This window comes from Chenopodium quinoa, unplaced genomic scaffold (assembly GCF_001683475.1).
Source record: "Chenopodium quinoa cultivar QQ74 unplaced genomic scaffold, ASM168347v1, whole genome shotgun sequence".
In the NCBI taxonomy this organism is placed as follows: Eukaryota; Viridiplantae; Streptophyta; class Magnoliopsida; order Caryophyllales; family Amaranthaceae; genus Chenopodium; species Chenopodium quinoa.
In genome coordinates this window covers 3,044,453-3,061,123 of record NW_018743292.1, presented here as the reverse complement: position 1 = coordinate 3,061,123, position 16,671 = coordinate 3,044,453, and the positions used below count along the sequence as shown (strand labels likewise).

Here is a 16,671-nt window from a genome sequence, read left to right as displayed (position 1 = left end):
TTTTTTCAAAATACATAATTCCTCTATTTTTATTTACAATAACACACTACGTACTTTGACATGACACACACTTTAAGAGAGATATTAGACTAGATAAACGGACAAATTAATTAACAAATTTTTACCACCAATAAGAAGAAAGTGTTATGTAAAAAAAGAAAGTGTTAAGTTGCTACCTTGCTACAATTTATAGCATACTTTGTCCGCTTACATATAATCTAACAACTTTTTCAAATAGCTTAGCATGTCAGAAAAAGCTTTGTTATAAGTATAAAAAAGGAAATATTATGTTAATTTTGGTTTTAAAAACATTTTTTGAAACTAATTATATCAATATAATAAAGCATTTTGTTTGATTGTAGAAATCTTTACAGAAAATAATTTATTAGCCTAACAAAGGGGCGGGGCATTATTAATTTGGGTCGGAGGAAATTATTAACGTAAAATGCATTTTGAAAAAAAAATATTTAATATAAAATATTATAATAAAAAATAATATAGTAATAAATGTGAACGGAATATTCCTTAAGATGCCTTCTTTAATGGTTGGCGTACCATTTTACACATATTGTATAAAAGGTTGTACGGCTGATATCAAATAGTTGAGGTTGTATTATTATACACACCACGTTAATAGTTGGGATTATTTTAAGCCAATTTTCCGTCTACAAATCCACAAGATACTCCAAATTAAGGTGCACCTAGGATGCATAAATATGTAACCGCTTCGTATATGACAAATGTGAAACATACCTCTTAAAAGTATTAATTTCAAAGATTAAGGCCACATATTTTGTATGGAACTTGTGCTAGTTAGCACATCTTGACCTTAATTTGGTTGGTTACTACTTTGTTGACCGTACGTATAGAATGAATTTTCTTTTTCTTGCAAGTTGGGGCAATCTCTCTTGAAACTAGAACCACAACATTTTCAATGAGTTTTTAGGTTTGTCTTTCTCTCTTGCTTCTCCTTTGTTATTGGAACATTTTAGTACGTGATATTTAAGGCGACGTTAATTGCTTTGAATTTGTTTGTCTCACTTGTGACTTACCTTCGTTCTTCCGTGACATAGGCCGGAACATCAATTCTTTATTTGTATTAGGTAGCTAAGCTAGTTACTCGACCGATAGATATTTCTTAGTAATGTATTATATGTCTAAAAAATACTCCTTCCGTTTTAAAATGATGTTCTGGAATCTCGACACTATTTATTAGATAGATGAAGGAATCTTCAATATACGCCTATTGTCGGCCACTTATAAAGGCCCGTGATAACCTTGAGTCAAAGACGAGAAGCAATTTTGTAATCAGCTAGATTGACAGTTAAGAGGAAAAGTAGACGGATCCAACTACCTAGGTTAATGAAAATTTATGTATTATGACAAATATTGGCAATCATTGAAAAACATAATTAACTGAAAAATAAATTTAAATTCTCACCCAAATCATTAAATATTTGAAAGCAAGTATCTATTACTAAGTATCAGAGAATTCTTGTACGTATAGATATGGGTACAAGCTAAGGTGTATTCAAGAGTAATTTTTATTTGATTTTTTAATTAACAATACTCATCAAAATAAATGAGTAGAAAATAACTTTAATTAGGTGCACCATACACTTGGGTATATATAAGAATTTATTTTTCTGCAGTACCACACTACCGCATAAGAAAATTTTAAAATCCTTTTACAGTACAATGTTGCAAGTTTTAAGAATAAGAATAAAAATTTGTGGTTTTCTTTAATGTATGTAGTAATAATGCCCAATAGGTTCTTATCTAAAACAAGGATATCCAGTAGGCTAGTAGGTGAACTTCAGAGTTGAGAGAATCAACCACCCAACAAATTTGATGATTCTATAATTGACCTTGCAATAATTTTGGCTCATTTTTTTCCAAATAAAAGCTTCACTTCTCTTAATATCCACTATTTTTTTTTTTCGTTTGGGTAAGATCTATTACCACTATTTTCTTATCTACTACTACGTACTTATTTAACTTTTATCAGCAAAGCCCCTATAATTTCTCTTACTTTCCGAAAGATAATAAACTAAGCTACATTGTACAAGTATATACATTATCTTATTTTGATTTTAACTTTAATCTGTAATACTGTACTTTACATTTTTTTTTCCTAAAACTGTATACATATGAGCAATGAGAATTTTCACAAATTCTTTTGTGGCTGGCTATATACCATAGGGGTAAATTACTTTGTTAGTGTTGTAGGGGTTTACTCGGTTAGTGTTACAAGGGTTACTTCGTCAGTGTTATAGGAGTTACTCAGTCAATGTTATAGAAGTTACTCGACGGTATTACAAAGGTTACTCGCCTCAGACAGTGTTATGGGAGCTACCTTGTTCTTTTACTAGCGGCTAGCCGGCCACATGGTATGATCAGCCACACCCAAAACGCATTGGAGACTTTTATTCAAAAAAACAGATAAAATACTAAAATAACTCCGTATAACAATAATGATTTTACAAAAGCATGCATGCGTAGTTTAGCTAAGATGGGAAATAACATGGATGCATCATGCATGCATGTAATCATGTATTCATGTAGACTAGCACAAAAAGGTTGCATAATCTTTTATGTCGTGCTTATGTCATAAACCAAATTTATAATAATGTTGTTTGTTGTACTTTAATTATAAAGTTTTGTGTTTTTTCATCACATACCTTTTGAGGGAGCATCGAGCCTATCCCATTTTAAATTATTGCTATTGCATGCTTTTATTTGGCTCATATGAGTCAGAAATTGGTCACTATTTAAATATAATTATTATTAGTGAAATAATTAATTTAAATATGTTGTGTACCCAAAAAAAAAAAAAATGCTTATCCATCAACTATCTTTGAATTAAGCTATTCTTGTTTTCAAAATCTTTTGACTTTCATATCCCAATGTTTTTTCAATTGAAATTTTAATTGTTTAGGATCTATGATTTTCTTTTCTCTTTATTCAATTATAGGGAAATGCTATATACTTTATCATGAAAGTATAAAAATGTCAAATAATCATAACATTATACTCCGTATTACTTTTACATAGATATCTTGTCATTTGCATTAATTTTGAATTATATACGATTAGTAAAGATCCAATTTTAATTATATGTACAAGACTACTATAAACTTTATAAAGTCAATCTTGCTAAAAGCCAAATTATCAATAATAATGTAGTTTGTTGTACTTTGTCCACAAATAAGATATGTCCCCACCCCCTTTAGCTAAGGATTAAGGACCCCCCTTACAAATTACCTTTTAAGTAATTAAAATTAAAGGGGGTCATCCCAAATTGGCACTCCCAATAATTCAATAAGGAATTAAGGACCACGTAATTATTTGTATAAAGTTTTTTGTTTTGTCATTGGTCACCTTTCTTTTTTAGGGGAGCATCTAGCCTATCTTGTTGCAATTTGTTCGTATGATTCATAATTTTTTTTTATAGAATGTGTTCATGACCTAAAAATTGGCTAAATATGAAACTTATGTTGTATAAATGGATACCATGCACTCATATGCATAGTTTATGACCTTTGTTGTGTGAATGTGAGTTATCGTCGTGTCATATTAGTGTTAGATATCGTGTCTATCTATAATTCTATTTATAATCTTACTATTTAGTATAGAAGATATTTGGATGATGGTTTTTTTTTTTTTTTTTTTTTTTTTTTGTGCTTCAATTCAGTTGAGTTTTGATCATATATAAATCTAATTTTGATTAATTATTAGGATATCAATCAAATATCACTCACTTTTAGATCGAAATAATGTAAATTCGTGTCGAATTCCAGATGTACCCCCCAGTAGTATGTAGAATTCACAAAATTGGGAATAATATCACGATAGTTCTAGAGCTAGACAGAGTGGCAAAACCATCAAACAATAAACTTTACATCCACAAATTATGGCCCAAACATGTCATGGACCTTTTCCAAACTTTTTGAATCCTATTGTTTGGGCTTTGGCCCACATTTGAGGTTGAGAAATTAGGCCATCAAGATCTGGTGGTGCAGCCCAAAACAAATGGCCTAAAAATTATTCATCAATTATATCACAACCGAAAAACGACATGAAATTTGGGATGAGTATAATGAATTTACAATACATGACTAACATGAGTATTATTCCTAGAATTTTACTTAGGAGGGTGTTTATAATAATCCCCGTTGCCATGATTATAGATTTTCAATTATACAAGATTATAAATGCTAATTTAATCTTCTTTTTTCCCTACGTATAAACATATATATGACGACTCACCCTTCCTGCTAATCGGTTTATATATATATAAACCGATTATTTCCGTGATTAATTATCATCCTAGATCCTCAATTAAATGCTTATTAAGAAGTTAAAACTTCCCCCCACCACACCTTGATATTGACCTCTCACCCTCCAAATACCATATAATATAATATGTCATGGACTTCATATAAGCAAGTTGGAAGTTGTTAGGCCACAAAAATTAGTTATGACCTGGCAGATAGCCAAAGCCTTTCCACCACTTAGAATCCAAACCAACCCAACTCACCCAACCTTATCCTAAAAAGAGAGCCAAAAATAATTAATCACAAAAATCACATACCCTAAAAAAAATAAAGTTAAGCAAACAAAAAACAAACTTCATCAACATTTTTTGAGAATGGATAGTAGAGATGACCACCCTTGCAACCACCACCACCATCAATTCAACCACATCCAAAGTCACGGCCTCCGGTACACCTTTTCCTACCATCCCCGGCCACTACCAATGTCGGAAAAAGTTTCTCTCCACTCATCATATCCATACCAATCGTCGAACAATTTCTCTACCACATGGTAAGTTGTTAACACGTACAACATACCACTGCTAGCTAGTTTAAATGGTAAAATTCATTAGGATTTCTTTTAAAGCGTTACATTAAAATCTACTCGTATTAGTTATAAGATTATATAATTGATCATGGTATGATTATGGCAGTAACAAATGATCAAAGCAAGACAAAAGTGAGCTCTAATCCAAGGGTTGGAAAATCAGAAGCAGATGAAATAGTGGATGGGATGCAATTTGGGGAACTATGCAATGAGTTTGAGTGCAAAAGTAGTCCATTGGTTGAATCAACTGCTCGACAACTTGTACGTGATATCTTAGAGCTTAGGGAAGGTAATCGTGCACTTGGCACTTTTGCTGTTTCTGTTAAATACAAGGTAACTACATTTTTATTTTTATTACTCGTATTATATTTATTGTATTGTATTATACGAAGTATAAAGTTATAAATTATGGTTTTTAATCTGACTATTATATGCTAGATTCAATGATGATCATATAAAATATCGACTGTCATTTATATAAGATGTCTAGTAGTTTAGTTAGTAAAGCGCTTATGAGTAGACCTACAATCAAGTTAGTTAGTAAAGCGCTTATGAGTAGACCTACAATCAAGATTCGAGACACATTTTCTTTCGTTCATGACTCTCTATGAACACCTCTTCTTCCCCGTGTCGAAAAGGTGCGAGTGATAACCTCTTGTGCAAAATGCAGGATCCAGTTAGAAGCTTTACTGGACGAGAGAAGTACAAAAGACCACTTTGGATAACTGATGCACTAGACAATCCTAAAGTGGTAAAATAATCCTACTACAACCTACTAGTTTAATTTTCTGTTTCACATTAATCTCAAGTTTTTATTATAAAATTATGTAATATTGTTGGTTGATCACAATAATATATAGACAGTGCAAGAAATGATGATGCTGTCAACAAGTGTGCTAAACATCAAATGGACTCTCAAAGGGAAGCCTAAGTCAATCTTGGCTAGCATAGGTGGAGATTTGATCATTAAGGTGACTTCAAAGTTCACCTTAAACCAGATTAGTGGCCAAGTAATCGAGCACGAGGAATCCTGGGATCTATCTGCATCATCACCTATAGCTCAAGCATACTTCTGGGCATCTCGCCGCCTCTTTGCAACGAAAGAAGCTGGGAAGGATGTGGTTGATTCTGTTAAGAAACTCGGTAGCAAGGTTTCTGCCCCTAAGGAAAACATTGAGATATACCCTGACCCTTCTGGTGATCCCACCAAGGTAACTTCATTTCCTAAATTATCGATTTAAAGATTTAAAACTTGTCCTTAATAATTTATCTACGAAGTATATGAGTTGAAGATAACAACACCTTAGTTGTTACACTCGGGTACTCACTATTGGCATTTTACTTGCTATCAACAATTAGACATTATCAGTCATAAATTGGTCATATAAGGTAGAAAATAACGCAATACAATATAATGTAACTAATGGTAGAAGATTGAAGCATGATTTTCTAGGGCTTTTTCTAGTTGTTAATTGAAACTTGACCGTGTTTGTTTTTCATGTTACAGTTCTTTCAAAGGGATGACTCCTACCAAAGGGATTTGTACCAGATTGCATTATTCCTAGCACTTATTTACTTTGTTGTACAGTACTTGAGGAACACTTTGTAAAATTTACATGCTCGAATCGTTTATACTTTCATACTTTGTAATCTGTATGTCTTTTTTTCGAGTAAAAGAAGATAGTATATTACTATAAATAAGTATATAGTTTATATACTTCGTATGTATTTTCTATATGTCTAAATCGATTATAAATTACTCAGTACCTTTTTTATATGAAAAATAAAGATTAAGAAATTGCTGCAAGTGCTAATACAGAAAAGTAAGCCCAAGGCCAGAAAGTGTGAAGGTAGCTGGAGCTTCCTCTTTGTCCACTCAGATCATAGGTATTCTTCGCCGCCATGAAAGCATGGAAAATAGAAGGCATTAGGAGAATGATGGTAAATCTTATACATGTAAAATTAATGAAATCGAATGAAAATCAATTGATAACAGCTCCTTTGCCATATAAAAAAATTCCAAGAAAAAATTTAATGGATTTTTAATGATCAATTGTGAAAAAAAGGTTAATTAGCACAAACAAAAACAATAAACTCCTCCCAGAAATTAAAGAGTTAGCTGAAGAAAGATCATGGGCGCCTACAGTACACACAGCTCCTGACTCTGAATCTTTTACTTTGATGCTAGACGAACCTGTAATTCAGCAAGAAAACAGTTCGGTCAGAGATACATTTATAAAGGTGACATTGTATCGTTTTTATAATTTATCAGACAGCCTCGAAATTTTCATATGCAATAATACGAGTGGCTTTGAAATTAATTGGGATGCCAAAATTATACAACTGCTGGTCTGGAGTGAGACCGGTCTCATACAGATCTTTGCACAAAATGATACTCTGTATTTCTTTTTTCAAAATAAAAATCATTTGTGAATTGAAGTGGGGGTTATGAAACTCACAATTGTATTCGGTCCATCCAATAGTTTGATTTACAAGGTCATAAAACACTACTTTGCCGGAGAGTACAATATCTGCAGCAGAGCAACCGTTATTAGAAAAAGTAAACTAGCTGTAAGAAAACAACCTCAGGGGAAGAACTTGCAATATGATAATTAAGCACTGATTTTAGAAATTGCTATGACACGGAGTACAAGTATTATTATACCTCCCAAGATAGTAACATCTTTCCCGTCTCTAGACTGTAATCCACTGTTCATCCAACCTACACACCACTTATTTTCCTGAAAAATAAAAATTAACACATTTAATAACACAACTGATTTGCAATGAGGTGTAAGATATAAACCTAAGTATTCTACATTTTAAAGGTTTAGCACAAGCTTTGCATGATGAGTAGTACTACACACCATACAAAATATTACTTGCATTCTACAACAAGCCCCTTAGAAACTTTATTCCGAGATAAGAAAACATCCAAGGTACATATACTTACGCCTTCAGCGAGTGGAAAGAAATATTCATGAGGATATACTGTCAAGGTGAGAGAATTTGCAAAACGGAAGATAACATGGGGGAATCCATCATCAATTCTGGGACACAGGTGAAACAATTAGTTACGCAGAAGTAAGTAAAGCCAAAAAAAACTATGAAGCATTTGGAAACAATTAGTTGTGTAAACAATGTAATTAACAAATCATAAACAGATATTTACAACATGTGGAGAACCATTAGTCCACAGTTTTTTAGATCAGAGTTTGACCACTATTTCCTCAACAAATTTAATGGTCAAGACCTAAAAAAAAGTGGACGTAAGCATTAACAAACAGAGGGAAATCAGTAATCAGAAATATTGATCTCAAGGAATCTTTGGCTTTGGCTGTAGCACTAGTGTGGTAGATAATTAAGGCAATCTGCCTATAAGTAAAATTTATTTTGGACTTTGGACCTGGAAAAAAAAAATCCCACATGACTATCTCATACTTAAATTAGGTATATTGTTTAGAAGTTATTTTCTTCTATTAATTAGTTTAGACATAATTTAATCTTAGGGTATCAAAGGTTTGGGCTTCAAGCTTGCACTATCATCTATCTTTGACTCCTTGTAGTGTATTCACCAAATTTCATCCGAACACACCCTTGTGACCTGGGATTCAGAATTACAAGATGGAAAAAATAAAAAAAAATATGTTCTTCCTACCAAGACATTTTACTCTGAAAGATGAATAATGAATATAAAAGAGCACATAAAGAAACAAGTAGAGTCTCCAATTCAGAGAAACGCTATCATAAATTGCTAGCCAAATGAGACTTACTTTCCAGAATATTGAAAGCATTTGAATTGATCCTCTACAGTATGTAATTGTAGCTGGGGCTGCTTGGCAAGAATCTGTGGAAAAACAAAAGGAAAAAAAAAAAAAAAGAAAAAAAAACTAACATATTCAGCTTCCACAATAGCAAAATCCACGTTCCTATAGAATGGACATCAAGACAGAGCACCTACTGTGTTAACAATCTTGTCATAAACATCATCTGGGAGATACGCCAAAGTAGTACCACTGTCAATAATTGCTCCCCTATCGCTCCCAGAGGTATCGGTATCGAGTTCTACAATCTCGCCATCCACCTCTATACTTTTCATGACAACATTGTAATGTGCCCTAAGAGGGTAGTAGCAGTCTGATTACAACATACATAACAGGTCTCAATAAAAGCCTAATTAAACATGCAAACATGTATATTATTTTACCACAGAAGTGTAGGCAATCATGTTCACGTAGTCCTTCTGACAACAGTATAAATATTGAACTTGAGTAAAAACCTAAATAAACTTCCTCTATCCAGAATTAATACTCACATATACCAGTGTTAGAATTTTAGAGTGATCGAAAGAAACTGTTACCCTATAATAGTAACGGAATATTATTGCCTTTCCTAAAATACCTCATGATGATAGAAAAGATAAAGAGTGTGGAAATGATTTAATTAATAGTGCCTGTAAGTAAGATTACGTAAATTTCCTTGATTACCAGCAAAACTGAAAGGCTTTTATTATAAAGAGTAAAAAATTTACACTGTAAAGAATCATTTATTTTAACAAGAACATAATATTTCAACCAAGAACCGTTATTGCAAGAATTTAATCTGCAAACAATAAACTCAACTACCTCAAGTCCCCAATATCTTTCTCCATTCAGATATCATTGTCATGCAACATTCAAACAACACCTCAGGGATCATCCTCTCATAAGACCAAGTGATTCAAATCTAGCTTATAAAAAGAAGACTAAAAAAGGCCCTGACACAACAGAAAATAGAGATGGATAGGAGGCAAAGTTTTTTCTTAAGCAAGTAACACTTCAATCACATCACCATGCAAATTAAAAATAAGCATTAACACAACAAAGCCAATGAAATCACCACTTATAACCTATGTTACCCAGACTGTCCATTACATCTCAAGTATCCATGTCAAATACTCAACACCCAGCATGAGTATGGACACTTCACAAGTAAATAATAACATAGATATGGAAAAAATGAAGAAAACAAACCGAGTCATACATTTACATGTGGACATGTACGAGGCTACGAGCACCTTGGGGCAATATAATGCTACTATGTTAGCGATTCAAAAGCAAGTATAAAAATAAAATTTGACAACAATAGATAGCATGACATACTGATTTGGAATTAATGGAGTATGATTCATCTTAGGCTCGACAACATGCCCAATGGAAAATATTCCACCACCCTTTTTATTGTCCAGGCAGTGAGAAAACATCTTCTGCACCTTTCCCGAAGCTGCAAGCTGTGACAGCACAGACGAGTTTGCTTGTCCAAAACCCATAATCCCATCAAGTGCTTCATCTGCTGTAATGAGCTGACCGGATTGTTTAGCACCACAACTGATAGAGACAATACAATATTATCAGAAGAGCATCATTTGTAAATTGACAGAAGAGAGCACAAGTAGTTATAAAGTAAACAATGTTTGACTGTTCTCATCCATTCACATGATAAATAAAAAACACAGTTCTAACAAGTTATTACCCAAAAACAATAGAGCCATTCCCACTTGTTGTTTGCAAATTCCCAGAGACGCTATCATAATGAAAATTATCTTCAACAAAGTATCCAGAAGTTGTGCTCCCATCACCATAAGTTACTTCATATTGACAAAGCATATCTGGTTGGCAACCAGATAGAGTACCCTGGTATATCATGGTACACTGAGAATCATCACAGTTTACTAAGTTGGCCGTAGATGAACCCTTTGGATCATAGAGATTCAGCTTTATCTGCATGAACACAATAACATGAGTTTCCGAAGCTGACAAAAACAGATTAATAAGGTCAAAATTGGTTCAAGAGATTACGCATAACATACTCCAAGCCCACTCTTCTTGGGGCACTTTTCGCATCCCTCACAGTTTATCCACAAAACATCACTTCCTGTATCAATCTGTACATGATACTCCTTAGGAGGCTTCCCAATCTTAATTTTCGTAAAGTACAGCCTACAAACATACAGATATTCTAAATATCAATAATTTTTCTTGTTATATTAAGGATTTCATAGACCCATGAACCTCCATACACTTGAGAATATGATGTCATAGTTTCCTACTATTAAAGCAGCATATCACTGGTAATCTTTTAAACAGTTTATGGATCAACTTGAATTTTTGAGACTGTTAAAACACAAAAGTACAATTTAATCCATCTTCTCTACATTTTATTCTTGAATTAACAGCTAGTGAGGAATTATTACGTATTATCAGAATATCCCTGAGAATGGGTCATTTGTCCACCTTAGGACACAAGTACTTTGTATTATGCATCATCTAAAATAACCTAAAGAGTTGAGCTATTTGCCAAAATCTTAGCCACCAAGACCTCATAAGGCTAAGAAAAAATAGGGAAAACGACTTTACCCTCACATGTCCATACCTCTTCGCTTTTATGTTGGTTGAAATAAGATAAAGTTAATTTTGATATCATTTAGCCCTTTATAATTTTCTTTACACAAAGATAGAAATACTTCAATTCCACCTCTCCTCAAAATTCCAACCAAAGGTCAATTAATTTCCCAACTTTAGAATACCATGTACGTTACCCTAAAAGTTAATACAAATTCTTGTACACGACAGTTTGAAAGGTTCTATTCCATTTTCGAAACACAGTCATATTCAAACCTTTATTCACCACTAACACCTACTTCACCAATTCTTGTATTAGATGGTCTGACAGGTTCCATTCAATTTTCAATACACAATCAATAAAACCTTTACCAATTTACCACATACACCTACTTTACCAATTCTTGTATTAGGCGGTCGAACGAGTTCCATTCCATTTTCGAAAACACAATTAATCAAACCTAAACAATTTACCACTAACACCTATTCAACCAGCCAATTCTTGTATCAGACAATCTGACAAGTTCCATTCCAATTTCGAAACACCATCAATCAAGTCCTTAATTTAACCAACAATATTCAAAATTTAAAGCAACTAAATGCATCAAATCAAACAACACATTAAAAAATATACAGTATAATATTTACAACTACAAATTCAAACCCAATTAAAAAAAAAAAAAAAAAAAAAAAAAAAAGAAAGAAGATAATTAAAATCATGATAAATGAGAGAGAAAATAAAAATAAAGAACAAACCCAGCATCAGAAGGCTGCCCATTACCACCAAGAGGCAAATCAACAGCATCAAGCATTCTACCATGGCGACGAACATCATGCGCTCTAAGCTCCTTCAATGTTCTATTCCCACCTTTAAATTTATGTTCAACCTTAAAAAAAGCATTGCCTGAAACCATTAAAATCTCATTACATTGCCAAATACAAATTACACCCAACGCCATTAAAACTCTTAGATCCATTGCAACCCAGAAAATTTCTGAAACAGCCCACAAAAATTTCAATCTTTTTTTGAATTTTTAATTTTTTGGGGTTAATTTAAAAATTGAGTTAAAATTGAAAATGGGTTAATTTTGAAAATGGGTTATTTAAGTGGAGAAAAGGAGAAGAAGCTGGTGCTCCATTGATTGACCAGGTTCCTTAAATTTGAGGGAAGAGAGAGAAGAAAGACAGAGAGGAGAGAGAAAGAAGAAGAAATCAGGGGGAATAAAAACGAAAAGGAAAAGGAAAAGGAAAATGAAAAATGAGAGATCTGGTTTGATGCAAAATATTGAGACTATTTTTGATTTTTGGCTAAAATCTTAAATATAGGAGACATTTGACTGTCAATGAAATATTCCGATTTTGCTTCCTCTACTTCAATTCTTCTAGTAACTTTTCTCAATTTAATCGAACCTTCTTTTGTTTTGCCTATAGGGCTATAGTAAATCGTGTACGAGAAGTACTCCCGTATTTTACTCCATCCGTATTTTATTACTTGCTCTAACCGTAGTTTATACTTATTTATTTGATATATTTTAATTAATATTTGTAATTTATACCTTAGGAAAAGAGAAAAAAAAGTCTTGTGGGTATTTATTAATATCGCATCAATGAATGGATTATTATAACTATAATGAGAAAAAAAATTATGAATATGAAAAATAAAGATATTTAACTATAATATTTATGGGTATAGAAATAAAGATATGAAAAGAAAAAATAAATAAATAAAGATATTTAGTCCTTTGTAGCAAGTTTATATAATTATAAAATTTAACTAAGACAATAATCTTGAAGAGTCAAATGAGACAAACAAATAGGGACAAAAAGATTAATATTTGTTGATCTATTTATTTTTCGTAATTTATTTTTTGTAAGATTTACTTATGAGAAAAAACGTCCATATTGATATGCCACTCCTATATATATATGGTGCACCAAAACGTTTTTTGCTCCATTTTAAAAACTTTAAATGAGCAAAACAAAAAATTAAATAAGCAAAAAACACCTTTGAGTACACCTACCTTTATATATATATATATATATATATATATATATATATATATATATATATATATATATATATATATATATATATATATATATATATATATATATATATATATATATATATATACGCGTGTATATAAAAATGTTGCATCTTAGAAGGCTAGAAATTTCAACTTCCTGTTTTGTATTTTTTTTTTCCCCAATTAAACGACACCTAGGCCCTAGTCTTTTGAGTTTCTGGGCAAGCAGAATAGATTTCAATAGAGCAGAGTAGAATAGAGCAAATTGAGTTAGCAAAGCAGCAAAACAAATCAACAGAATAGATTTCATCAGAGCAAAGCGAGCAGAACATAATAGAATAACTCAAAAGAACAGGACCCTACTATGACGGAGAATATATAATATACTACCTCTGTTTTATATTTTTTGTAACTTTGAAATGTTTTATATCTCATAAATAATATCCGAAAGTAATAAAAAAATATAAAACGGAGGTGGTAAATGAAATGGGGAAGAAAGAGTACTATTCTAAAGTCACAAGTCATTTGGTATGTACTTTAATCTCGTGATTGTAAAAAGAAGCTACTCCTCATTTCGCACGATTTGTGAAAAGAGTAGCTTCTAGATGGTAGGTTCGTTAGTTTACTTACTTTTCTCTCAACAAGTCAATTTTCTCGTAACATAGGAATGAGTAGCTACTCCTCATTTCGCACGATTTGTGAAAAGAGTAGCTTCTAGATCGGGTTGTCTGTCTCTTTCTTTTTACTTGTATAAATAATTTTTTTTTAATAGAAAATCAGAATATGGTAATGTGTGTGTGTTGAAAAGAGACAGACAAACCCCTCTGTGAGTTCTGACATAGGAATAAAGACTGATAATCAATCCGCATGACATTTATTTATACGAGTACATAAACATAACATGACGCTCAACACATGATTTTCTTTTCTGTAAGTTATCCCACCCTTTTCATTTCACGTGTTCAAGCATCATCATGCTTAACTTGTTCATTTAGTTTCCTATGGATCCAAATCTTGACCTCTTATGCTGGGTTACTAGAATTGTCAAATCAGGTACTGAGATGGAATTTGGGTCGATCCACGTTGGGTTGGGATGTTTGGGTCAGATAACGATGGGTCATTTTAACCTATTAGACTAAATTAAATCGGGTTGAGCTTAACTAAATTTGGGTCAAAGTTGGGTCAAGTATGATCGGGTACAAATCGAATTTGGGTCAAGTCATATCGGATCCAAATTTTATCAAATTTATTTGGGTCAAAATGGATTATTAGACTTTGGATCATGTCATTTTGGATTTGATTAGATCTCGGTTCATACCAATTTAGTTTCGGTTAAAGTTTGAGCTGGGTGACTTCAGTTATTAGCTCGTTCTCAGTTAGAATTATTTTAATTTTGATTTTTGGGTCGTGTAATTCGAATTGGGGTCAATCTCAATTCGAGTCAATTTGGTTTCACCTATAGCATATCGATCATGTCATTTTTGTTATTGAAGTACTTTTTATCATTTTTTGGGTTTCATTTAAGTTTTGTGTTGGTTTATCAAAATTAGTATAACATTGACAACTCAAGTAATTAAAGAAAATGATTGCGTAACGCCTTATTGGCCTGAGTGATTATCACGTCATTGTAAAATGTCTTTTTATTAGCGTTTTACGTTTATCGTTTTAGCGACTATTTATCAACATCATTCATTAATTGGCAACTCATTTGGGTTAATAATAGTTTGGGTTTAATTAGACCATAAGTAGTTTCCGGTCGGGTTTAATTGGTTCTTGGGTAAATAAAGGTCGGGTAAAAAAAGGTATTTTTCGGGTGTAAATGGTTTCGGGTAATTTTTGTTTCGGGCTAGGTTGATTTCGGATCTTAAATTATCTGGTTTGATTGGTTTCGGGTTAACTATGAGTCGATTTCAAGTTAGGTTTGGATCATACATTATCGGGTGAAGTCGGTATCAAGTTAACTCCAAATAGAATTCGGATAAAAAAATTCGGGTTCAACCAGTTCGAAAACAGTTCGATTTCAGGTATACTTTTTGGGTCGGGTAAGTTTTTGACATCCCTATGGGTTACTAACACATTCAATTCTGAAAAGAAAAAAATTATTATTGATTTATCATTTATGAGTGGTTAGTCACATAGTCGTCTAGTTGGTCAAATTTGACTGAGCCGAATTTGTCTAGCTGATGCGTTCAATCAAAACATACTCCCTCCTTTAATTTTTATTTGCAACTTTGGGGCAAATTGCGGTTCATGAGGCAAAAGTTAAGGGGCAAATATTAGAGGAAGTATAATGGTGATTAATATATTATAGGAGTATGTAATTACGGTGGAAAGAGAATGTTTATAGAAATCAACCACCCACTGCCACCACCAAGACCAGCAAACACCACCGCCGCCTCCACCAACACCACCGCCAGCTTCACCACCACCACTACCACCCCCACGAAACCACCACCGCAACCAACCCCACGAAACCAGTCCAAACTTGCCAGTCCGCAACCAACCCCATGAAACCAGTCCGCAACCAACCCCCACGAAACCACCACCGCAACCACCTTCAATAAAACCCAAAACCCACGCCCTAGACCCACCTCTAACCTAGACCACCCAAAAATCCGGCAGCTCCACCCACCCACTCACCCCACCGTAACCAAGTCACCACACTAACCCTAACCCAAAAAAATCGAACAAAATCCAAAAAAAAACCCAGAAATTCGAAGATAAATCACCCAAAAAAATCAGAAAAAAAATACAAAATTGTAGATCTACAATAATCAACAATAAAAACTAACAATAAAACGGAAAATTAACAATAGAAATACAATACAAAAACATACAATAAGCTTACAAAACGGAAAATTAACAATAAAAATTTTCCTCGCCACGGTCATTGGTGGCAATATAAGCGTCGCGAAGTGGTTCTAGGTTTACCATGGTGGTGGGGGACTCGTTTTTTGGAAGTTGTGAGGACGAAATCTCAGATTTGAGGAGGAACAATGGATAAAATTACATAGGCGAAGGAGAGAGAAAGACGAAGAGGAATGTGGGTGGTTGAGAAAGACGAAGAGGTTAATTTAGATGTTTTGTATATAATGTGGGATTAAAGGTTAATACCGGGTAAAATTAAAAAAATCAGAAATTTTAAGTAAGGGTAAAATAGTAATTTTCAGGGTTTTTGTTTACCAAAAATGGAAAAAAAATAGAAAGTTGCACATAATTGTTAGCGGACTAAAATGGCAAAAGTTGCAAATAAAAATTAACGGAGGGAGTATTATTGTTTCTTAACTATAAGTATGATTATACGATTGTCTTAGTGTTTGTCTCATATGTATTTTTTATGGTTTTCAAGAAACATGTTTGACTGTCAATATCTTTAAACATGTTCAAATTGGCTTGCTAAA

General features: G+C 32.8%; 2 protein-coding genes across 3 annotated transcripts; one reads left to right on the top strand and one right to left on the bottom strand.

Annotated features, from left to right (window-relative positions):
- The first annotated feature begins 4,537 nt into the window (after positions 1–4,537).
- LOC110736413 lies at positions 4,538–6,580 on the top strand. The gene is made up of 5 exons (XM_021916632.1): positions 4,538–4,827; positions 4,970–5,196; positions 5,534–5,614; positions 5,724–6,074; positions 6,371–6,580. Exons 1-5 carry the CDS (start codon positions 4,665–4,667, stop codon positions 6,470–6,472), a joined length of 924 nt encoding a protein of 307 aa, XP_021772324.1. The 5' UTR covers positions 4,538–4,664; the 3' UTR covers positions 6,473–6,580.
- A 52-nt stretch (positions 6,581–6,632) lies between these two features.
- Positions 6,633–12,608, bottom strand: LOC110736411 (aspartic proteinase-like protein 2). 2 transcript variants are annotated; one of them, XM_021916629.1, is made up of 11 exons: positions 12,000–12,608; positions 10,712–10,841; positions 10,375–10,622; positions 10,005–10,229; positions 8,825–8,981; positions 8,637–8,710; positions 7,817–7,913; positions 7,529–7,604; positions 7,323–7,394; positions 7,008–7,057; positions 6,633–6,755 (listed from the first exon to the last, which is right to left on the bottom strand). In XM_021916629.1, exons 1-11 carry the CDS (start codon positions 12,218–12,220, stop codon positions 6,654–6,656), a joined length of 1,452 nt encoding a protein of 483 aa, XP_021772321.1. In that variant the 5' UTR covers positions 12,221–12,608; the 3' UTR covers positions 6,633–6,653. The 2 variants fall into 2 exon arrangements, with proteins under 2 accessions (XP_021772321.1, XP_021772320.1); XM_021916628.1 differs by lacking the exon at positions 6,633–6,755 and having other exon boundaries at positions 6,840–7,057; positions 12,000–12,603.
- Between the last annotated feature and the right edge of the window lie 4,063 nt (positions 12,609–16,671).

Coding starts and splice junctions, on each gene's coding strand:
- LOC110736413 (XM_021916632.1), top strand. CDS start 4,665: ATGACCACCCTTGCAACCACCACCACCATCAATTCAACCACATCCAAA. Junction 5,615..5,723: donor CACTAGACAATCCTAAAGTG/GTAAAATAATCC, acceptor AATAATATATAG/ACAGTGCAAGAAATGATGAT. Junction 6,075..6,370: donor CTTCTGGTGATCCCACCAAG/GTAACTTCATTT, acceptor TTCATGTTACAG/TTCTTTCAAAGGGATGACTC.
- LOC110736411 (XM_021916629.1), bottom strand. CDS start 12,220: ATGGATCTAAGAGTTTTAATGGCGTTGGGTGTAATTTGTATTTGGCAA. Junction 10,230..10,374: donor AATGGCTCTATTGTTTTTGG/GTAATAACTTGT, acceptor TGTCTCTATCAG/TTGTGGTGCTAAACAATCCG. Junction 7,395..7,528: donor AGATGTTACTATCTTGGGAG/GTATAATAATAC, acceptor GCTCTGCTGCAG/ATATTGTACTCTCCGGCAAA.